Source organism: Haemaphysalis longicornis, unplaced genomic scaffold (assembly GCF_048455015.1).
Source record: "Haemaphysalis longicornis isolate Haplotype H1 unplaced genomic scaffold, Haemaphysalis longicornis Haplotype H1 scaffold_1, whole genome shotgun sequence".
NCBI classification, from domain to species: Eukaryota; Metazoa; Arthropoda; class Arachnida; order Ixodida; family Ixodidae; genus Haemaphysalis; species Haemaphysalis longicornis.
This window is the reverse complement of record NW_027526203.1, coordinates 316,924,701-316,949,740: the sequence shown is the minus strand read 5'-3', so window position 1 is coordinate 316,949,740 and position 25,040 is coordinate 316,924,701. Positions and strand designations below refer to the sequence as shown.

The window sequence follows — 25,040 nt, the reverse complement described above, 5'->3', positions numbered from 1 at the left end:
GCAGTGGAAAGCTGCGTTGCTCAGCTCGGACCCGGAGAGAGAGAGAGAATAAACTTTATTTCGAGGAATACCAGTGATTATGCATAATGAAAGCGATGCTGGTGGTTAGATCGCTTTGATGGCTGTCAGCGTGAACTGATCAGCGACCTCGGCAGCCCTGGCGACCAAACGAGCCTGTAGGTCCGGGTCCGAGCGGCGCAGCGCGGCCTCCCACCGTTCCTCGGAGGGTATTTCGAGAAAGGGGTTTTTCGGGCAAGCCCAGGTGATGTGGGATTGTGTGGCATGACCGCCACATAAGCAGCAGGCCGAAGAGGGGTACAGAGTTGGGTGGATGTGCGTCAGGACGGCGGGATTAGGAAAGGTGCCTGTCTGAAGAAGTCGCCACGTGTGAGCCTTAGAATTGTCTAAAGTTTTGTCCGCCGCAGGATAGGTCAAGCGGGAGAGGCGGTAGTGCATAGTGATGTCATGAAAAGAGACCAGGCGATCCCGCGCAGATCGCGCCCCGTGATAGGGATAGAGGCTGGGCCCAGCCCGGATCGTGAGTCCTCGGGCGTGTACGTCGGCCGCTTCGTTCCCTTCGAGGCCCGAATGCGCGGGCGTCCAGGTCAGAAGGACTGGTCGTTTTAGGGGTCGGGCAGAGTTTCCTGTCAAAATTTTTAGTGCAGGCTCTGTGATGCGTCCGGTGGAAAAATTTGGATTGCAGTTTTAGAATCAGAAATGATCGTGCTGGGAGTGGGGTCGAGTGTTAGAGCTAAGGGCTATGGCCGCCTCTTCCGCCGTCTCTGGGCAGATGGACCGAACGGGGGCCGAATTGAGAAGTTCCTTGTCGTTGTTCATGGCTACAATCGTGTATGCGTCGCGGAATCTGTATTCTGCCGCGTCAACATACACAACTCGGGGATTGTTGCCGTACATCTTGTGGAGTGCTTCCGCTCGCTTTAGTCTCCTAGTGACGTGGTGCTCAGGGTGCATATTGCGGGGCAACGGTTTGATTATTAGTTGGGAGTGTATTGGCGCGGGGATGGAATGTAGTTGCGCGAAGTTTGTATGGTGACCGATACCCAGTTCTTGAAGGATGTGCCTCCCTGTGCTGCTTCGGGCCAGTCGCTCATATTGACTCGTTAAGTGAGCTCCTTCTATCAGCTCTTGAGCTGTATTGTGGAGACCCATTCCGTCCAATCGGGCAGTGGAAGTGCCTGGAATGAGTCGAAGCGCTAATTTATAGGTTCGCCTAATTAGCACGTCTATTTTATCGAGGTCGGCTTTAGTTAGGAGGAGATAAGGGAGGGAGTAAACTAGCCGGCTTATAACAAAGGCTTGGAGAATGCGAACTTTTTCGCTTTCGGTAAGACCCTTATGGCGGTTGGTGACCCTAGGCCTGCGGTCAAGTCGGGCCGTCTGGTCCGCGGCTCGGTTCATTAGGCTTATGAAGGTGTCACTTTTGTGGTTGCTTTGTATTCTTAGTCCTAAGATTCGGATTATCGGGACCTCTGGGATCGGTTTGCCGTTTATGTGGAGCACGATGTTCGGTTTCTGAGGTGGTCTTTAAGCCGGCGACGGAAATAAAAGCAGCTCGGATTTAGATGGAGAGCAAGAGAGTCCCGCTCGGCCAGCTTCCTCTATGACGATGTCAATGCCCATTTGCAGGATTTCCTAAATTTGGGCCTCGCTACCTCTGTTGGCCCACAGAGTGATGTCATCCGCGTAGAGGTTATGATGGAGACCCGGAATTGTTTCTAGTCTCTTCGGGATTTTTAGGATGGCCCGATTTAACAAGAGTGGGGAAAGAACGCCTCCTTGAGGAGTACCCCTTACTCCAACCGAGAAAATGGGGGTTACGAGGTCACCCACGTGTATGACAGCCGCCCTGTCTGAGAGAGTCTTTGATGTAGTTATAGGTGCGTACTCCAGGATTGATCGATTGCAGGCCTTTGAGAATGGCCTCGTAGCCAACGTCTAATCTAGTCCAAGGTCTAGTGCTAGCACTGCCGATGAATCTAACCTGTCAGGCGAACGTCGTATGACGTGATGATGGAGTCTGAGCAACACATCTTGTGTAGATAAACCGGCTCGGAAACCTATCATCGTATGGGGAAATTGCTCTGTGTCTATGACTAGATTTGACAGTCGGGTGTGTATGATGTGCTCCATGTGCTTACTGAGGCAGGATGTAAGTGAAATAGGGCGTAGATGTTCGAGTGCGAGAGGTTTGTTCGGCTTGGGAATCAGAACTACCTTGCCATGTTTCCACGACCGAGGTAGGGTGCCTGATCTCTAGCACTCGTTTATGTAGTGCGTTAGGGATGCAATCGATTTGTCATCCAGATTGCGGAGTGCTTTATTAGTTACGCCATCGGGGCCAGGAGCTGAGCTGGTGCGAAGTTTTGTGATGGCCGCCCTGAACTCCGCTTCCGAGATGTCTCGGTACATTTCAGAATTTGGGAGGCCTGTGTAATTTGGGAGCTTGGGGCTAGGACTCCGGGGCAAATATGTGTCACGAATTTTGTCAAGGAGTTCGGTATCGGATCCTGGGCAATTATGCATGACCTGTGTTAGACAGTTTCTCTGCTAAGCTTTGCTGCGTTAGGATCGATGAGGTGTCTGAGAAGCTGCAATTTTTCTTCATCCCTAGATTTCCTTGAAGCTGGTCGCAAATTTGGTCCTAGCGTCACTAAATAAGCTACGATTTTAGTGACGCTAGGCCTTTATTTAAGCCTTTATTTAGTGACGCTATTTGGTCCCATTGTCTCACGCGAGCTCGGTGGCGTGTGCTGCTATTTCCCTTTCCACTGAGGTCATGCACAACTTAAGCTTGCGGTTGTGTTTTTCTCTGCGCCTGCGCTTCTGGATGTTTTTGAAGGCCTCCAAGAGGTGGGCAAGCCTGGCATCAATGGTTAGGGATGGGATGTCCTGATCAAACTTTTTCGTGGTGGTTTTTATGTCCATTAGGAGTTGTTCCGCCCATGTGTCTATGTTTGATATTGGAGCGCCATCTGCATTGCTGTTTCAAAGAAATCGGAATTCGTCCCACTCGACTAGTGCTGCCTGACGGTGAGTGTATTTGATTTTCGTAGTGTGCTTAATTACTGTCTCGATAATAAAGTGATCCCTGCCGAGGGGGTGACCAGTAACGTTCCACTCTTCGCATCTCGTATGTAGGGTGAAGGTAAGATCTGGGGCAGTGTCAACTTGGGCGCTGTTACCTATCCTGGTGGCTATTCCGGAGTCAGTAAGAATGCTAAAGTGGTGTAGCTGTATTTGCTCCCAGAGGTCCCTTCCTTATTTGTTACTGCATCTGTAGCCCCAGGCGGTATGTGGGGCATTAAAATCTCCTACCACCAGTAGCGCGTGCGGTCCTACTTCCCTGCGTGTGAGAGCGAAAAGAAGGTTAAATCTACGGTCGCGAGGATGCGGTGGGCTATAAACATTGGGAATGAAGGTTTTAATGGCTTCGCGCTTCTTTGGAAAGATTGTTATTAGATCATGATCAATGTCTATACTGTCAAATTGTTGCCTGGTCGCCGGTAGGTTGCGGTTGACCAGAATGGCCGTGCGGGTATTTTCGGGGTCCTGAAAAGCTTTATAGCCGGGTAGTTTAATTTTAGTTCCGCTTTCTTGCAGTGCAATTACATCGGGAGGAAATTGAAGTGACTGGACAACTAGCTGTAGTTCTGGCCGCTTACGTTTAAATCCGCGGCAATTCCACTGCCAGATTTTAAGCGGAGGATTGCTGTGATGGGGCTGTTAGCAGCTGGCTATGTGGTAGTATTATGACAGACTTCTGGATACTATTTTCGACTTCTAGAATACTTTGACGGGTGCGTGCAATGTCGCCAAGTTTATCTTCGACTTCTTGAGGGAGGGATGTTCCGACAGCGCGTTTCTTTGTGGGGGGCAAATTAACATCTGTACCAGAGGGGTCTACCGGGGTGGTCAGTTGTTCACGGAGGGCTTTATTTTCGTCCCGCAAGGCTTCATTATCTTTTAACAGGTTCGCGATGCTCTGCGCAAGAGATCGAACTTCTGCTTTAAGACTAGCTAGTTCCAGCCGAAACTCTTGAGGGATTTGGGTAGTCTGAGGAGGGGTGTTGTTCGAGGAACAGTGGGACGCCCCGCTGCCACAGCTCACCTGTTTGTCGGCGGTTGCGGTTGACGCTGGCGGCGGCGTCTTGTCCCTCCCTATGGAAGTTTGTGGCCTGCGGTTGTTGATTGACGGCGATCTCGATTGGCTCCACGGAAGGGACTTGGATGTGACCCTATTGCCGGATGGAGATCGAGATTTTGAGCGACCTCTCTCTCACTCCGGCAGGCTGGGCCATTCTTGTGGGTTTTTCAGGATTAACTTTAACTTCTACGTTGACCTCGATTGGTGTTCTTGTCGCTGTTGTTGTTTTCTGTCTTGCGACGATCGTGGGAGTCTCCGTCCGGGCTGGAATCTACGCGGGCAGTCTACTGCCCCGGTCAGGTGCTGTCTATTGCAGATCACATACTTGGGGGTGCACAGGTGTCCGTCGGTACGGTTGACTATGCCGCAGGTGTGGCAGCGAGTCTCAGCCGCTGGACACACGTCTGGTGGATAGCCTACTTTCCATCAGCGCGGGCAGGCCTCCGTTTTCCTGCGGAAGGGGTAGCAGCGTTGGGTCGTTTGTCGGTATCGGACCCAGTATGGTACTACGGTGCCTTGAAAACGAATTTGGATGGATTTAGAGGATCCCATCCTCCTGGCACTCAGAATGTGGAAGTCAGGGTTGTGATCTTTGAATTCTGTCGTGATGTCGTCTGGAGATTCGTCCTCGGGAATGTTGAACACGATGCCTGTCACTGTGCGCGACGGGGCGGCGACGTGACTCGACAGTTCGAAGGTTTGGTCCTTAATGCGGGTAAACTTGGCGGAGGAGAAGAGAAACGCTCGATCCTTGGAGAGGGTATACGTACGAGTTCGAGATGGGCTGTGTGCGCACCTGCTCACCGCTTATGTAAGGAACTCCTGCGGCTGCGTAGATCGCATATACCAAACCCGTCCGGGTTGGTTCGCGGCCGCGGTCGTGACGGCGACCTCGGGAACAATTGCCACAGCGGCTAGCTTTCGTGCCGACACGCCGGCGCAGGCCGAGGAGATGGCGATCGCCCTAGCAGCCACGGATCCGCACTGCACTGCGATCCTTAGTAATTCTAAACGGCCATTCGCAACTTTGGAGCCAATACAATCACGTCGCCGACAGCAAGACTTCTTACCAACACCGCCACCCCCTCCAGCAGTTCTGTGCACCTCATCTGGTTCCCAGCCCACTTGGACCACGCCCTGACTAGGGACAGAGCCCACAACCGCAACGTCGATGCGGACCGGGCCGCCCGCGATCTAACCAGTCAGACATCCCCTCGGGCGAGGTCCCCCAGGCCACTAATAGGCCCTGGGTCGGAACTGCTGGGCCCTTCGGAGACACGGCTAGAATCACCCACTGGTACAGAGACTGCAGGCGTCGCCTCCCAGCCCCCCACCCAAGACTCACCCGCAGTGAAGGAGTGTTATTGCGCCAGATACAAACGGACTCAGTGCTCACCCCTGTGTTGGGCCAACATGTGGCTCCGGAAGTGTATCCCAGTGAAGTGTGTGCTGTGTGTTGTCTGTTTTCAATAAAGTTTTCTCTCTCTCTCTCTGTGATGGTAACGCTGCTGGTGGCTTTCAGATCTAATCCACCCCTTGGGCGGAACCCGATTTTGTAGTCTCCTTCCGGTAAATTGGCTCTCGGCGGAGTCCGCTGCTTTGTTCGGAGCATCTTCGGCTGGTGCGCCGGCTGCTGCTTGCTGGGGGCTTGAATGGTCCTGCTGTTTTCTATGTTTTCCTGGTAGCCGCGATGTATATCCTGCCAGTCGTCCTCGTGGAAGTCCTCAGGAGCGAGGTCCTCCCCTTCGACCACGACCTCCATGACTTGGCCAAGGCGGGCGATCATCAAAGGGGCTTGCTACCGTTGCCACGGCAACGCGGGTTCGCCGAAGCAACGGTTAGGCCTAGCAGGCCGTGCCGGCGTGGTCGATGATTGGCACTCCACTCATGAAGAAACGGGGGCTCACCGGTGAATGAAACTTGGTCAGGAGGTCCCCTGCGTGTTTCGGCGTCGGTGGCCGTGGCTGTATTGCTGCGGCTAGATGCGGTGGCGGTTGGGGGGGGGAGGGGGGGGGGGGAGGAGGAGTTGGAGCGTAGCTGAGCTGCGACCGCCGATCCCTCGGACCCGGAAGGTCAGCGACAGCTGGTACGACGGGCCACGAGCGCAGCCACAGCTACAGGGGCCCTGGAATAGGGGTACCTCCCCTCCTCAAGCAAACGACACCCTTTCCTAACCAGTGTAAAATAAAGTTATTCCTCCTCCTCCTCCTCCTACTCCTCCTCCTCCTTCACTTTCGTAGGTTTCGCGATTCTGGCCCTTCCAAGCGAGAAAATTAAAACACTTTTCGAATATACAGTTTGCGGTATTTCATCTGGGCGTTGGCGAGTTGGACCCAAACTTAATGCGTCAGATTATTAAAGCGAACCTTTCTATGCCTCACTGATGGCGACCATCCCGTCACTAAAACGCACTGCAGGAAAGCCAACTTTGTACAGTGGGTTTCACAAAAAAAAAGTGATTATAAGCGAAGGCACAATGAAGCGCCTCGAAAGGAAAACGCTTCCCGTGGACGGAATCGAACCGGGGTCCATCGCGTTATGAAGCCGACGTCTATCTGATTGTCGCGCCATTCCTACACGGTCGAAGCTGTTCGGATTTTGGACTTTGACTCAGTATGCACGAGGGAAAGCTTCGCGTTTTAGCCATCTTTCTCTTAGAAAGGGGCTTTGATTTCTTTTCTATGAATGAGACATCGGTGCGTTTTTTTTTGTGTCACTGTTCAGGCTTTAATTCCTTCGACCACGACAGAAGTTTTCCCATGCCCCGGGCTGCAAGTAGTCCGGCGTGCACAACAGGTCCAGCATCGCGCGATGCTCCGTGAGCCTGCAAAGAAAAGAGAGAAATATTGATGCACACCTCAGCACCGACATTTCCGCAGACTCATGAGCGCCGCGCCATCAGCCGACTACACACGTACGCTCGAACTGCCGCGTCAAACGGAGTGAATAAGCCTACAGATTATTTTTTTTACATCCGCTAAAGGAGGCGTGGTATAGGTATGATAAGCGTGACATGAAGTGTTTACACCCATTTTCTGTAAGTTCCAACGCCGTTATTTGTAGCTTACACGCATTTTGGGAAGCAAAAAAGGGTGGTGACTGAGGGAACACTTATGGTTTTTTGTAGCGCGTTGGAAGGGTGTGGAAAGGGCGTTCGGTTGCAAAATGATGAAGGAAATTCAGAAAATTTTAAACACTGTGGGGTACAAGACACCTTCTCCCCCTTCGTCGACATTCTCGTGGAAAAAATTCAAGCCCTCCCCTTAGCTCCTTATGTCGAAGCAGTACGGTCATCTTCATACCCGGATAAGATAATTACCACGCTATTACCAGTTGCAACAGGGTAATTATGCACCAACCATTCATTACCCCTGCCCTAAAAATTCTATCCTTATTACCAATGAGAATTAAAGATTCTGTCGTAAATCGAGTATAATGATGCCACAATATTTGTATTTTGTACTACATATGAATTTACTCGTATGAACGCCAAAGAATTTTTAAAAGGCATAAAAAATGTGTACGATCAGTACACTTGCTGAACATTTTATATAGTAATTCCCGACGAAAGACGGAAAAACTGTTCCCGGGTGATTTAATTACACATATTTTTGTTTTCCCTGCAGCCTTTTTCAGATTCTCTAGGTCGAGAAAATGGTAGTAACGCCCTGAACACCCTCCGCTTTTGGAGGGCGTTGAAAGGTTATGCAATAGGTATTTAGTAGGTGACAGTAATTCCTTCACGTATACAACGAAACAGTTACAACAATTTTTCGATTCCGCATCATAAATTAATAGTTTCGCAAGTCTGAATGCTAACTTGTACATGCTAATTCCGAAATTAGCGCTAATATGCCTAATTCCGAAATTAGCGCTAATGTGTTCAGTTCTAGCAAAGGTGCCACTGACTGCAGCAAACGATCTATTTTTGCTCAAATAAAAGCAAATAAAGCAGACGTATGTGCAAAGCAACGTAAGCATATACCTCGCTTTACCCGAGTGGAAGTCGCCGGTGAGTGGGTGCCACAAGCGTGACCTAAATGGCATTAACCGAAATATTAAAGTCTATCTCTCTCACCCCGTTCCTAGCCTGAAGAAAGGTGTTTGCCTTTGCCATGGGAAGGCTGTTTGCCACGGTACGAGGCGGACAATCCCTATGGCGCCATGTCCCCCCATCGACAACGATGACGACGACGAAGAAGCTCTGTGTGGGGCGACAGAATTATTGGGTAATTTGGCTTTCAATCAGCGAACTTCCATTTCACGGCCTCCTTTCTTCTGGAAATAAATTAGTAGGTTAAAGTCATATCCAAGCACTACCAATGAACTAGCCCTGGGTCCCATAAACTTTGAAGGCATCATCACCATCATCAGCAAGCGCGGGCTCCGTTACGGCCACTTGTAAATAAACCGGCTCATCTCGCAAATACATCGCTTCATCATCAACCATGGTTCGTGTCATCTGCTCTGCCGACACGAAACATTTCATGAAGGTGCAGGTTCATTCCCATGCATCCGGGTCTCAGCCTCGCATCGCATCGGCGTGGGCTCAGCCGTGAAGGATCATGGAAGACGCTCCGCGAAGCCCCACCTCAGCCTCCGCCCCGCGACCTTAGCCCGAAAGATGCCAACGAAGACCAGCCGAGACGAGCCGTGCCGAGACAAGCCGAAGATGTCGTGTTCCCGCACCCTTTCGTCCGACATGGCGCAACACCTTCGACGCTTCCTCGCGACTGAAGACATTGTTATTGCGGGGCCAGGCATCATCAACGTCATCATCATCATATGTGGCGGCAAGCGAATCGTCACTGTATATTTTCATCGTATTGCTCATCCGCATCTAATCCTAGCTTGCCTCGGCCTCGACCCGGAGGTGATTGGGGGGGGGGGGGGGGATGTCATGGTACGTGGCGGATAATTCCCTTGGCGCCATGGCCCACCATCAACAACGATTGATTTGGTGTATTGTAGGGGTTAACGCGCCGACGCAACGCAGGCGATGAGGCGCGCCGTAGTGGAGGGATCCGGATTAATTTTGACCACCTGTGGATCTTTAACGTGTGCCGAAATCTTGTACACGCGGGCGTTTTTGCTTTTCGCCTCCATCAGAAAAGCGGCCGCCGCGGCCGGGAATCGAACCCGCGACCTCGTGCTCAGCAGCGCATCGCCTTAGCCACTGAGCCACCGCGGCGAGTACCATCAACAACGATGACGACGACGATGTTGCTGTGTGCGGGGTAGCAAGTGCGGGCTCCGTTATGGTCACTTGTAAATAGATCATCTCAACTTCTAGATACATCGCTTCATCATCAACCATGGTTCGTGTCATTTGTTCTGCCGCTAAGTAATAATATTAAAACGAAGCTTTATATGGCTAGGAGAAAGAAAATTCCGGCGGTCTCGTGTACGCAGAAAACTCAACCGGCGCAACCCCATGCGCGCGGCAGAAAAAGAACATGTTGTATAGGAGTTTGAAAGTAGCTACACTCTCGCATCTACCGACACTGGTAGTGCGAATGTTGCATCGGAGGGAGCGAAAAAAAAAAATTACGCCCATCTTCCCGCGGAACCCTGATGTGATGCGACGCATCGGGGGGTTCAATTGGTCGTAACGTTGCCTTGAGCGTTTGCGCTGACGCTGGTATTGGATTGTGTCAGCCCACTCGCTGAAGGGACCGTCGCTTCCATCACGTCTTCATCGGAAGAATCAAGTCAAGCACGGAGTCGTCAAGCAAAGTCACCCGGAGTCGAACGAGAGCGAGCGCTGACTGAACCGCCGCAGCGCGCTACCCGCTTTATATTCACAGCGCCTGAAGGAGAGGATACAGCGGATGAGAGTCACGCATGCGCGCACTCGGGCACACCGCGCGCGCCGGAGCAGTTGTTAACGCAGTGAAGCGCGCCCAAACAAGCGCGCCAGCTGTGGTACGCTAATGAGCCGGAGTGAGAGTGTTGCACACAGCTGTGGGAGAAAAGAACGGAGGAGCGCTGCGGACGGACGGCGCGACGACGCAGGAGGGACATGCCTCAGAGCAAGAGATGCGTCGCATCTAAAAAAAAACTGTCGCAGCAAAGCGCGCGTGCAGATAGCTACTGCGTGAACCGCCTCTCAAGCCACAACGGCGGTCAGGGCCGGAGGCGGTGCGGGCGGAGCAGCGTTAACGGGGCAATGGTAAACACAAGCCGCACGTTACAGCTTCGCTCAATAACAATCTGTGCGGAGTGCATGGACGCTTTTTTTTTTTTTTTTTTGCTACCTTACTTTTCAATAAGGATGTAAAAAAAAATTGGCCGCGCATCTGTTCGCTTCGCTGCAAACATCGATAGAAAATAGTCTTCTGTAGCCCCTGCCACGTAACTGACTCCTCTCTCTCCCCCTCCCACCTCTCACGCTGTTCCCCAACCGTATCGGTCCTTCCACGGTAAACGCTACAGGGGTTTGCTGAATTCAATTCAATTTTCTCGCGTTCGCATTGCTGGCGCGCCATCTTGGGCCGTTTGTTTCTGTGGCTGGGTGTTTGAGCCACAAGCTCTCGGCTTGGCGCGAGCCCTGTTTATGTGTTAACAGCGGAGCTGCTGTTGTTGGCCGTTGTGTGTGCGGCATCATCAAAAAACCCCGATTCATAATTACTCCCGCCGTTCATAGTCACTCCCGCTCGGCATCCTCCAGGCTTGCGTGTGGCGGTCGCAAAAAGAAAAAAAGAAAGGGAAGCGTGCACTCACGCGCAAGACTTGAATGGCGAAGCTGTTGTAGGTTAGCTTTGCCACACACATATAGTAGGTTTCAGTATCGTTGTTTAATTGCTTAGCTGTGGTGCTACTAATCGTCGTCATATGCATCGAAGAGGTAGTCGTCTTCTCCGCAGCGAGTGGTGGATGCGAAGTCACCCTCAGCATTGTAGACTTAAACCAGGTCTCCGTCATCGACTCGAGGCAGTGGTGGCGGGATCTGCAAGTTGCCTGGAGTAGTGGCACACTCGTAGGGGCTTCTAGAGAATGCGGCGGCTGCGCTGGCCTCTCCCAAGCAGGGTGTCTTTTCATTAGCTCTGTAGTTGTTTTTACATACACGGTAGCGCTTGACTATAGCACTTGAGTTTTTTAAAAGACGGTAGTCTTTCTTGGGCTGCTTAAACCCAGAAATTTTGGTCTGTCTGTATGTCTGTCCGTCTGTCTGTCTGTGACTCGATTCAGCCACCCGGTCAAAGTAAAATAGATACTGCGCAATAGTCTTATATACTCACAGCCAAATGTAAACGTCTAAGCCCGGTTTATATGTTCATACTTGTCAACTTTGCTGAACAAGAACAAGACATTACGCAAATATAAGAGAACAAATTAGTACACAAGGGATATTTACAGTGTTCCTTTATTTAAAAAATTATGGATGCTTGCTTTTTCGATAGCGAATGATATTCTACGTCTACTGCAGAAAACCGCCGTCTGCTGTTGCCCGCGCCACCTCCGGGCGGCATATGAGAAATCACGCGGCAACAACAACGAAAGGTTCCACTAGCTAGGTTCCACATTATGCTTGGAACGCACGTGGAGCACGGCAACGCAGTTCTATACACCTTGAAGTCGGCCGCCTCGATTCACGCGCGTCTCCGCCGTACTGCAGCGCTGGCATCGCGGAACCCGGCCTGTAGCAGTGGAACGCGGTAAATTCAAATCACCTTGAGCAAACCTTTAGAGTGTTTACCTTGGAATGAGCGCGACGGAACAGGAACAGCATGAGAGGTGAGCGGGAAAGCAAAGGGGGGCATTTCCTTGGCAAATGTCTACAAAGACTATCGTCTTTTGACGACATTTGCAACGAAAGGAGCAGATACGCGGCCAATTTTTTTTCTTTTGCACGCCCTTATACCCCTTCCCTTTAAGCTCAATAAACGTTTTGCCATCCATCCATGCTAGAGCCACTGCGCGAGCCGGGGAACTCGGCGATCGCGACACGCGCTCACGAGCACTGGGCATTTTCTCGCTCCGACGAAGACAATGGAAACAACGCTCGTCCAGTGTCTGTGCAAATGCCTCTTTTTGGATGCAGAGCATCTCATTCACTCGCCTTGTCCCTCTGGCGTCGCCGTCGGCGTTGTCCGCCCCTCTCCCATTCTCCTCGCCGCGCCAGCTGCGCTCTCCGCCGCTCACCCCCTCTCCTCTCCTATAGCAAACACTCTCTCGCGAAGTGCATTGGATTGGATTCGATTGGATTGGCTTGGATTGGATTGGATTAAAGTGGATTGTGTTGGATTGTGTTGCGTCATAGCCGCGGCACGTTGCGTCATAGCCGCGGCAGACGCGCTGGGGCCGCGGCATGTGCAGTACTCTCTCTTCCGCGGTTTCCTCTCCTTCGGGCGCGCTGCGCATATAACCGGTGTGCCGTTCTCCGGCGAAGCAACATCCACGCTTGGCTCAAACACCTAGAGTCCACGCCGCTTTACAAGTACGCCAACGTCGTCATCGACTGGGACCGGCTTACGCAGTCCCCTCAACGTTATGCGCGCTACAAAACGCGGTCCCTTCGCCGCTCTGCCTATGCGTCGCATCTACACAGGGGTTCCCGCGAGAGGAGGTGGGAGTTTTTTCCACAAAACTGATTCCTCGCCATCCTCACCGATCTTTATGAGTGTGTAACTATCTACCTACTCACCTGGATTATCATAGCGCCCTGTTCAACGCCCGGCAAGCCCTGCTACCCGAGGCTTTGGCCGTTAGGCCTAACGCCTCCGTTCCGGCGGCATGTCGTCGTCGGCCCCGCCGCCGTTGCTTCGCCCGCCGCTGCTGCCTTACTCGAACCAACGGGTGCTGCCAGCATCTCAAGAAGCGTCGACCGCTCCTCCAGTGTCCGAACCCATACCTCCTGCACCGCCTAGCCACCCCTCCACGTCAGTCACCGTGAGCATCCGGAGCCGACCCTCCAGCCCCCAGGACATAAATATGCAAGACACCGCAGCAGATACCGCCGAAGTCAACCATAGAACCCCAGCCATTAGGGAACCTCAAGACCAAGATTCCCGCCGCACGTCCATAACGTGGCAGCGCAGCTCTGCCGCACAACGCCCGATAAACCAAACAGACCGAGTGAGTAGACCACGCTTCTTGCTCGTACTAAGGCCGCTCTCCAAATTTAGTGTCAACAACATCCCCAAACACGCCCTCGCTCACCTGATCGGCAACACTCCCCCCCAGTCATATCTAGCTGAGCTCGCCTCCCACAGATATGTTACCCTCGGAAACTGCCTCCACATCACCACGTACGATGAAATACACATGCAGCGACTGCTCACGGTCACACAAATACAGTTTCCCCATACCGGAGCAACCTTCACGCTGCCCGTCGAGATCAGACCTTCTCTCTACCGCCCCAACTCTTCACGTGGAGTCATCGATGTCAAACCTGGCGATTCCAACGATGAAATCAAAAAGTGGCTTCGTTCTGAACCAGCACAGATCCTCAACTGCCACCGACTAGGCCGCTTTAATAAGGCCGTTATTACTTTCGACTCACCTACTCCTCCAAAAGTGATCAAATACTACAAGGCCATAGTAAAAGTGTCCCCCTACCAACCGCGCCGTATGGTATGTTACAACTGCCACAATATAGGCCACCTGTCCAAATATTGCCCTTCCCAAACCGTCTGCCCCTCCTGCGGCGGAAAAACTCATCCCGATGAAGACGACTGCGGACCATCCCTATACTGTGTCGTTTGTGATGAATTTGGCCACATCTCGGTGAATCCCACATGTCTGGCCGCGTCCCCACAACAAGCTCGAACTCTCCCAACAAGGACAAAGCTCAAGGCATCTCATGGGCTGACCATTTCAAAAAAAATATTCCTGAAAACGATCCCAACACTTCTTCCAAAACACCGGACAAAAGTTCCCAATTCAGCGAAATCCTAAATTAGTTAAATGCTCCCCGCGCTGAAAATCTGAAACTCAAAGCAGAAATTGCAGACCTCAAGCGAGCCGAGTCAACTAAAACGAACACGTCGTTTACCTCTCAAGCAAACCGATCTGGTACTCCAGCCCCCGCCGCAACCGCAGCCCCAGTTACAAGAAAACCACTAATTCTCAATCAAAAAACGATCTCCAACTAACTCAAACGCTTCAAACTATTCGAACCGAAATGCATCAGTAACGCCTCGCCCGCTTAGAGGATGGTCGTCGTATGCATGAGTATATCGATGGACAGCTCCGGCAAATCCGAGACCTCCTCCATCAAGTCATCACCAACGTCCGACCTTCGGAACCCATACCTGAACCCCTTTGCAAAGTCCCACCACGACCCACACCATGACCTCTAACCCTCCCACTATTCTTCAATGGAACTGCAGAAGCTTTTCGACCACCAAGACAATAATCGCAGCCAAAGTAAAATACCTCAAACCAATCGCCCTCCTACTTCAAGAAACCCTCACCACCCCTCAGCTGCCAGGATACAACGTCTTCATCAATCCTTCTATTCCACGCAACTCCCAAGTTACTGGCCATGCAGCTATCCTGCTTGACTCCTCCGTCCCAGCTGCTCTGTTGCCTTTGCCGCTTTCTTCCTCCCCCCTCTACGATGTTGTCGCAATCATCGCCCATCCTCCCAGGGCCAAGAAGCTCATCCTGGTCTCCGCCTACTACCGACCCAGATATCAAACATGCTCAGATGCTTTCTCATGGCTCCAACATATCAGAAATGAATACCCTTCCACCCCCATTCTCACCGGAGGTGATTTTAATGCCCCCCCACACTACCTGGGGCTATCCCACCAACTCCGGTAGGGCAAAATACCTCCTCGACTCTACCGAAGTGGCAAACGTTCATCTTATCAATGATACCACCTATTTTACTCGGATCGCCCTCCATCCCAATCATACCGACACCGGCTTCCCCGGGCCATTCTCTGGCCCCCTACTCCACTACTTGGGGTAGTGATCACCTTCCTATACTTATAACTCTTCGAGGAAAACGCATACGAGACCGTCAGACTACTCGCTTTCATTTGAACTGGGCCACTTTCCGAGAGAAGCTTCTACAATACGATCCCCCGTCCTCACTGGAGGAAATGACTGGCATAATTAGGAACTCGTACTTTGCCTCAGCAGAGACCATAACTTGCGACGAAACTTCCCCTCCTTTCGACAACCACTTGGCCAACTTATGGAAGCGCATGGAGTACCTCACGCAACTCTATCGTACTTCCGGCAGAAGACATTCCCTTCTATGTCGCATACGTGACCAATACAGAACGATCATGGCTTACCAAAAACAACTGGCCGCCGACAACTGGGCTGCATTATGCAACGACCTCGGCAGACTCCCTGGACTCAGTTCTTTCTGGAAACTTCATCGCAGCCTTGGTGACAAAAAACGCAGCCGCACACCAATAGTGGCAACTCTAATGCTCACCGGCAAGAACTACTCCCTAACTGAAGAAACTCTCCTTCGCAGCTTCTTTCCTCACGCTTCACTTACTCCTCCGCAACCATTACCAAATATTACTATACACGACCCAGTGGCTGAACTTGAAAGCCCATTCTCGTTTGCTGAACTCACTACAGCGCTCCGTCAAGGAAGGGCCAAATCCGCCCCTGGCCACGATGGAATTCAATGGATTCACCTACGCAATCTACCTGAACCAGCCCAGCTACACCTCCTCGAACAGCTCAATCACTCGTGGGAAACCGGACTCGTCCCCAACCACCAGAAAATGTCGCTCATATTTCCAATACCGAAAGCAAACAAGAAGCAACAAACCCCCGACGACTTCTCGCATCTCCGACCGATATCCTTTACTCCCGTTATCTGCAAACTAATAGAACGACTCATCCATAACCGAATCGCCCACTATCTTGAATTCGTAAGGCCCTCTTTTCACCCCTCACAAACAGGTTTTCGCCCTAATATCAGCACCGCTGACAGCCTCTGGCTCCTCAGACGGGTGATTAACCGGAAATACTCCCGACAACCCCCCGACTACCTTATCGCACTAGACTTACAGAAAGCCTTCGACTGCGTTAGCCAACAAGCAATCCTTGAAGAACTTGCTGAGGCATTTCCCAGCCAGAAAGCTCAAACCTGGATCCGAAACTTCCTTAAAGAGCTCGCCCCATTCAATTACACGGAACCTACCCCGGCTGGTCTCCCCGAGTCTTTTACCTTGACAGGGGTGTACCACAAAGCTCCATACTTGGCCCAACTCTTTTTAACTTAGCCATGACCAGAATAGCAAGACGGATCTCCACTGAGTCCACAGCCCGCTTTACCATCTACGCCAACGATATTACTATATGGACCGAATCAGCCCAATACCCAAATCAAGACGCCATGGTTACAGACCTCCAGTGCGCAGTGACGGGACTCGAACAGGTCCTCCCCGACCTTGGCCTGTCCCTCGCACCTCACAAAACAGAATTCCTCGCCATCTTCGGCCGTCAACCCCGTGCCACCTCAAGTCAGTGTCGCCTCCATTTCTGTGTCAGCCCGACTGGAACCAATTAAACTCCTCGGAGTCTACATTGGAACCAGAAACAGCCCCACAATATGGCTTAATCGCCTTAAGCAGAAATGGAACTTCGTGCAGCACACCCTCCGACGGCCCTCAAACAAACATGGGGGAGCCAAACAAAAGGCTATCACCACCCTCGACAGAGCAGTAGCGGTGGGCATTATTTTGTACGGAGGGACACATTATGACCTCAACTGCACCCAACGACGCACGCTACAAGTTCTTCACGATTCCACCCTACGCACCATCACTGGCCTCCCACGTCATACAAAAATTGCAAACCTCCAACAAGCAGCGACCCTCCCACCAATCGACCGCATCATTCAGGAACAAACGGATCAATACAATTTTAAACGACAACTCACCCACCAAGGCGTGGTCCTCACCGCGTGGGATCAACGAAGCAATATTCCCCTACCTAATTTTCCAGCCCCAATACCCCCTGGCAGCGGCCCCACTTCACTCAATCCGTCACCTCTCAACCCGTCGTACGCAGGAAGCCCAAGCTTCGACAGCAACGCTGCCGACGCCTTGCCTCAACTAAATGACCGTGTGAAATTGACGTCTACACCGACGTTAGCCACATAAACCCACACGTCGGCACAGCATGGATCAGCCCGGACAATTTATCCATCATGGGAGCCCAATATCACCGTATTCCCAATATTACTTCAACGGACGCGCTCATCGCTATCCACGATTCTCTCGACTACATCATGTACGATTACCGTCTCCCCATTCCCCCCAACCTTCGCATCCTAACAGACTCATATGAAGCTATACAAGAACTTTGTCATCCCATGTTCACCCACCCTTCTGTCCACCACATTATTCATCAAATCACTGCGCTCCAAACATCAGGCTGCCAAGTCCGAATCGACTAGACCCCCGGTCATGAACCAGCCGCTCCTGGGAACCAAGCAGCTCACGTGGCTGCACAGGAGGCCCTTCTCACAATAGCCTCCGATGGACCACCGGCGCCGCCCTTCTCGGACCACCCCTGGCCCAACTGCCCTGACGATGACCCCACTCTCGCTCCCGCAATCAGGCTCCGTAGATTCAAGCAGCTGAAACAACAACGCCTAAAGGCACTCACCCATTCAGGCCACCTCACCTCCTTCCCCACCCTGACCCGAGCACAAGAGATCTTCTTGAACAAGTTCCTGACCAACACCTGTACGGCACCATAGACCATTCGGCAATGGTATTATCCCCAGCACGCCCCCCCCGATGTCCCTACTGCCACCACTCCATCGCAGCCGATCTCCACCACCTCATCTGGCACTGCCCCAAGTTTTCTCGATTTCGTACATTCACTCCCCCTCACCATGACACCTCAACCTACATCGACCCAACATCCCTCTCACACGACACACTCTTCGAAATCGCCATTTATGCCACAAAAAGCGGCTATAGTACGGGCAATTTAGCAGTGGTCTGCACGACTTCTGAAGAGAACCCTTGAAGCCGGCATCATAAGAACAGTGCTCCGTCCTCCCCATTCCCTTCCCCCCCCCCTGGCCTTTGGCCTTCCCTTCTAATAAAGTTTACAACAACAACTCGGTGTTTTTGCCAGGTTTTTTATTATTCTGTTTTTGTTGTTGTTGTTGAAGCCACGCGCGTGCTGGGAACGCCCGGCGGTCACCGCAGAGCACGCGCTCGCGAGCGCTAGACATTTTCTTTGTATTTTTTCCAGCAACGGCGAACTTATGGCTTGTAAAACCGCTCCGCTGTTAAAAAATTAGTAGTAGCTTAGCTCTGCTATGCCAGGATATACGTAGCGTGCGCTAAGGTTCAGCAATTCAGGCCAATCCAGCCCAGTCCAGTCCAGTCCACTCCAGTTCAATTCAGTCTAATCCAGTCCAGTCCAGTCCAGTCCAGTCCAGTCCAGTCCAGTCCAGTCCAGTCACTGCTCCTCGCGCATGCTCAGCACGGCTCTTCACGAGCCACGCGAAACGGCTATCAAGCGGCTCCGGTGCAGTGTCAGACTTGGCTACTGCGCAATGGAAACGCACACCTGGGCACGCGCCGGCGCCAGTGCGTCTGCCGCGGCTATGACGCAACACAATCCAACACAATCCACTTTAATACAATTCAATCCAAATCCAATCCAATCGAAGCCAAGCCAAGTCAAGTCAAGCCAATCCAATCCAAGCCAAGCCAAGCCAAGCCAAGCCAATTCAATGTCCCTCGCGCTTGCGCAGAACGGGCCTTCACGGCACACGCGAAACTGCTCAACCTTGGCCAGTGTAGCTTGCGCTACAAAATACCAAGAAAACATTACACGTGCGTCTTCGCCTGTTGCAGCCGGTTCTAGCGCCACTTTGGGAGAAACCTGAAAGCCCGCGGACAAAACGCCGGGCCCGACAGTCATGCATGAGGGAAAACGACGATATAGATTGATATGACGATGACTACAACTACACTGAGCGGCGACGGAACATGTAAATAAACAATTTCAAACCTACTGCAATGCGTGGTGGTGTGTCCTTCGGTGCTTACATAAAAATCCTACACCTTCGCTATGGTTCAAGCGTTGCGCGACATACCGATAAAGACGAACGTCTTTAGTGTGTAACAAAAGCAGCGCCAAATCAAAACGTACCATTCTTGCAGCTGACTGTCCACTTCTTCCTCATCCACCGAGTCGTCGTCATCGTCTTCAGGTTCTGACGACGGATCTCCGACCGACGGCCCCGGCTCGCGCTGCACACCGTCGCCATTGTCAGCGTGAACGCTGTTGACTGAGGCCAGGCTGTCACCCATCGGATGCGCGTGCCCGCTGACCACGTCTGTGCCTCTTGCCTCCCCTGCCGGCACTTCAGATGTAGAGGAAGAGGACGTGGTTGTAGATGACTCCATACCGGAGGCAGGCTCAGTAGTTTGTGAGTAGTTGCTTAACCCAAGGACCGGCCGGCGACGCCACCGCTCGCGTTCCTTTGTCCTCAGAGGCCGTCGAAGAACTCCGAAGGTCGAAGGAGGAGTAAGATGATGATGATAATGCTGACGACGACCACGACGATGATGATACTTTCAGGTAGGCACAGAGTTGTGCCAAACTTCTCTTTTTTCACTACCGTGTAATACAACGCGAACCACGGGCAGAGAAAACTAAAAGATACACAAAGTCTGACTACTGACTGTTTCTTATTCAAGAAAACACATAATACTGAAAAAAAGCACGTGATGCACCATGCACTGTGAACAACAGACATTATCATCATTATTAACTTTATTGAGAAAAATAAAACAAATCGGTGCTCACTTCGGAGCGGTGGTTGGGATCCTCATTTCAAGACTCACTGGATCTTGCCGCCTCCATGACGCTCCAGGTCTGAGCTGGCAAGAGCAGACTGACACTGCTCTTGTTTCTCCTGTGGTGTTTGTTGTACTCCCTGGCCATGTGTCCATACATTCCCATGTAACATGGTATAATGTCGGTTTACCAGTGCAATTCGGACAAGCCTCTTGATATTGTTGTGGATGTAGATTTGTATAAGCGTTCGTTCGAATTCATCCCCTTTCCGTGCTAGCTTCTGGGTGGGGTGGCGCGTATCGGCGTCTTCTAGCTCTAAGCTCTTCGAGTCTTTTGCCGCATTGACGAGGACGGGGACAATGCAGAATGTGTTGATCTAGCTCCGCTCGGTTCGTTAATTCACGAGCGATCTGCTCCGCAGCTTCATTCCCTAGTCCTCGGACAGCAGCGGAGAAATCAGTGTAGACTGTACACTGTTGAAGCTGGGGTGAGAAGTTCAGGGGTGCGCAGCAGAGCGCACCGCACGGCGAGGAGGTCTGCTTGGGTGGACGGCCACTGTTCCGTCGTGGTGAAGGTGCACGTAATTGGTCGGGAGCCATGTTCGGGCGAACTAAAGCAGTATGGAGCAGTGTATTTGATGCGCTGGCGTAGACACACACAGTGGCAGCACTGATAGAAAGCGCAACCCGGGAACAAACCATTCGGAAATGAATGCGAGAAATAGGTAGCGTATTTGTGAATTGACGGAACTTCCGTAGTGGTCTTATGATGACCCGGAGCCCATGCTAGTGCATGTCTTCGGTCGGAGTTATTACAGGTTCTTGTGAGGATGTTAACCTCCGTTTTGGTATTCTTCCGGTCGGGTATCCTTGGCATGCAAGTTTTGGGTCCGTAATAATGTGGCGCTTTCTTCCCGCTTCTTCATGCGGTATAGCCAGGTCGATCGCTGTTACTTCTGCTGCCGTGGAGTTTGTTCTGGTTGTGACGCTGTTAATGAGCTTTGGTTTAGGTCGATTAGCAAAGGTCAAGACTATGCCGTCCCAAAACCTAATCTCTCTTTCTAACAGGTTCACTGACGCCGGGCTGATACATCCCCTTCTCCAATTACTGATGTGGTACGCTTTGAGCATTTCGCGGATTAGGCGGTCTTTGCGCCTATAAAGGGAAGACAGGCTATCACTGGCACTTCCTTCGTGCAAGCGCTGGCAAGCGGGCATGCCCATTTACAATATACTACGCTATTAACTTCATGCCGACATACCGGCCCGTTTGACCGATGAACCAGGACAAGAAGGAGGAGAATACACTTTACTGAAGTCATACAGGTGCCTTCGGGTGTTCATTCTGGGCTGGTCCCTACGTAAGGGTTCATATTGACGAGGCAGCACACGACATAAGTGTTCGGAAGGCTGCGTTTCTGGTGCACAAACAAAGTTTTCACGAGTGATACCTCACCTCCTCACTTACCTTGAGACGTCTTCTCAGAACGTTTCTGTACAGCCGGAAAAAATCTTGCCCATTTGTTCACGCACCGCGAATGCGACACTGATACCGAAGACCCATGAATACAAAATACAGGTTGCGTACTTAATAAAAAAACTGCTTTGCCCGATAACAATGATACCAATTTGATTGCGAACTTCAAGCAAATAAGATGAATCAGTGGAGGCATACAAGCCAGTTTCCGGCGATTTCTCTACCAAGTCACAGAACCTTGTTTGTGCGAATGGCAGCCGCCGCCACCGCCAAGAATCATGACCAGGCGATCGTAGTGGGGCCTACTTTTCCTTTGGTCGTATCGCTTGAATGCTTACGTGGAGTTGGCACATCGATAACCACGTTTGTAGCGCTGGCCCACATTACGCAACTCCAGGGCGATATTTGATTTTTTGCACATTACTACAGTTTTTTGTTGTTGTTGTTAAAAGTCGTCTTCCGCGGCTGGAATGGAGCTAAGTGAGTTACCAAAGTATGTTCTTTCAAACTGAACAAAGTTGTATTGCGTCTTCATGGCCCCTTTAAGAACGAGCGATATCTTGCGCACCATGGATGAAAGAAAGACTGATTGATTGTGGTGTTTAACGTGCCCAAGCTATACCTGAGGTATTAAGCGCGCCGTAGTGGAGCGCTCCTGATAAAAATTTTGACCACGGCTCCTGATTAAAATTTTGACCACCTGGGGATCTTTAACGTGCGCCGAAATCTCGACACACGGGCGTTTTCGCTTTTCGCCACACCAGAAAAGCAAATACCGTTACAGCAATCGAACCAGCGTGCTTGGTCTCAGCAGCGCAACGCCGAAGCCACAGAGCCACCGCGGTGGGTTCGAGGAAAGAAAGGTTCTGACGCTACTTATAGTGAAGAAGCCTGAAAATAAATTTTCGGGGGTAGCCGTTTTTTTTTTTCCTTGTATTTTGTAGATGACGGTCGGCTATCGGGGCGACATATTGGTTTGCCGACCAGAAATGTTGCGAAGGGCACCAAGCCAAACACCCGGATTAGTCAGCTCGAGGGCTGGGAGCTGGACTCACAGAGACGATGTCATTCGCCACGCCAGGGCTACGACAAGGTTGAATGCGCAGGAACGGTAGGCGGATGGCGATAATAGAATGGTCGCTGCCAAAGTTTTCGTGGAGGTGCGACCACACGTTTCCCGTGCCAAGGAAGAGACGCTATTTTTTATTCACAAATATTTGGTTTAGGTTTCACGAGGACGCCGTGGGCAAGAAAATGAGGCCTTGTAAGAAGTGAGGTCTACAGAGGTGTAGATGTGGTGTTTGGAAATAAGCATTACGAGGTTGAGGAAAGTGGGGCCAGCAGCAACGCCTGTATGACACAGAGGGATTTCTGACTTCCACACCAAGGCTTCCTTCCCTTCACCCCCCTTCGATCAGCTTTTCCAAATTACGGAACAGCACTAAGTGCAACACGCTTGGTGACAACACCAGGTGAAGATAAATAACTTAGACTATATATCCTCGACAAACCTTCCCGAAAGCGCACTTTCTCACCTTCAAACTTGCTCTCTTTAAAGGAGCCGTGAAGAGAAAATACAACTTCGTTTAATTTGAAAAAACTAGGATTCAGTATCTCACTCAGCTCCATTACATCCACAAAAGATGTTTTTTAACGAAGAAAAAGCAAGAAGTATTTAAAAACTTTCAAATTTTGCGCCACAGTGACGTGTTATGAGCAATAATGACGTCATACGGGCCAACAATAAAACATAATTTTCAGTGCGTTAACTGCACGTTAGCATTCAAGTGATGCGGTTAAATTGAACTAGAGGCCCCATTACAGACGTCCAGTCATGTGTCGTCGCGACAGGTCAGTTAGGCGGCTGCCAATCGCACAAACAAGTTTCCGTGACGTCATAGAAAAGTTGCGGGAAATTGGCTAGGGGGTCGCGACTGCTTCACACGTTTTCTTTAATATCTCCGTTATTTGTTCGAAGATTGCGATGATATTGGTATCATTGTTATCGGGACTAAGCAGTCTTTCTAATAAACCCAACTTGTATTTTGTCTTCATGGGTCCTTTAACCACATCTGGCAGAGCGGTGAACTGCTGGCGTATTTGAAACAACACAAAGTAATTATTCCCAAACCCAGCAAACCATACACTTTTCCCCACCTCTCATGCGTTTTGCGTCTTTAACCACATCTGGCAGAGCGGTGAACTGCTGGCGTATTTGAAACAACCCAAAGTAATTATTCCCAAACCCAGCAAACCATACACTTTTCCCCACCTCTCATGAGTTTTGCGATGGTAAACCGCACGAATGCATGACATTGATGCGCCTTAAACGTCACTTTTTTTACACATCTGCCCTTCTTTTTACCCAAACTTGTGTCTGCCACAACATATCCATCCGGGATACCCTCCTCTGTATTTCCAAGTACGTTAAGTGCTATGACGCGGTGTTCTCTTGTAGCACGCCTCAAATGTAAAGTACTGCAGAGCCAGACTTCAGCGCAGGAGCCGCCAGTGTTTTGAGGACATCGTATATATGCTATCATGGCAGAGGCCAGTGGTCCGTCTCTATCATGAATTCCAAGCCCGCAAGGTGACAGCAGCTTTTACCCCCCCCCTCCTCCTCCACATCCCCCTTCACATCGATACTTTTGTTGTAGTTCCGAATTTTTGCTCTCTTCCTTTTGAAGATAACAATTTTGGCCTCATGTTTATACAGTGCACTTCATTTTGGGGTTTCATGGACTATACGTGCATTTCCAACTTGACGTAATTATTAAAATAAATATAGTGTGCGCACAACTTAGGGACATCCGCTATTGTTATTTTTTAAACTAGCCCCAGTGCGATAATGCCACTTTCCACAAGCGTAAATGGCCCATGTGTAAAATCGGCGTGACTGTACCTGCCTCCCTGTATCTACCAGAGAACAACTCGCTTGCGCAAAGGTCCATGTTCAATGGAGGAAGGGGGCAACGCAGGTCTACTACAGCACGACGCACTGCAGGAAAGCCAACTTTCTCTGAGGATGATGATGATGACACGAGAAAATAAAACGCTTCCCGTGGCCAGCATTGAACCTGGGTCATTCGCGTTATGAAGCCGTCGTATCTCCAATTGCACCGTTACGACACGGTCAAAGCAGTTTGGATTTGGAGAGGGGTGCCTGGACGTGCAGAATTACAGAACAATCATGCACCCCTCCAAACACCCCTCCGAACAACACTATTCCCAAACCCGGAAAACCATACACTTTTCCCCGCCTCGATGGTTAAACTAAATCTTCGTGCGAAATCAAATGGCAGAGGGTTTAAGTCGAAGCCGCTGTGGTTCAAAGGTCGAAACTGAAGCGCGGACCAAAGCTAAAGCTCAACGAGTCGACGCCCAAACCGTCTGCGAGTCAAAGTCCAAACTCTGGCGAAAACCGAGGAATCCCTTACGAGAGAGCCTCGCGTTCAACGATCGTCCTCGCTAGCCTCTAGAGGGCTGCATCATTTTTTTTTTTTTTGTCTCGGTGGTCTAAAGGAAATCCCTTGGCCAATCACACTGCCCCGGGGCAAAAGAGTGGCTGGCCGCCATGAGATCGCCAAATGCACCACTGACTGTTTTGCAAAAGTATTGAAAGTATAACAAGACATTGTCACGGTTT

General features: G+C 51.1%; 1 protein-coding gene across 1 annotated transcript; it reads right to left on the bottom strand.

Annotated features, from left to right (window-relative positions):
• Window positions 1-6,876: 6,876 nt before the first annotated feature.
• LOC144170310 (uncharacterized) lies at window positions 6,877-19,726 on the bottom strand. The gene is made up of 2 exons (XM_077700032.1): window positions 19,268-19,726; window positions 6,877-6,989 (listed from the first exon to the last, which is right to left on the bottom strand). The coding sequence occupies exons 1-2, from the start codon at window positions 19,522-19,524 to the stop codon at window positions 6,893-6,895; spliced, it is 354 nt and encodes a 117-aa protein (XP_077556158.1). The 5' UTR covers window positions 19,525-19,726; the 3' UTR covers window positions 6,877-6,892.
• Between the last annotated feature and the right edge of the window lie 5,314 nt (window positions 19,727-25,040).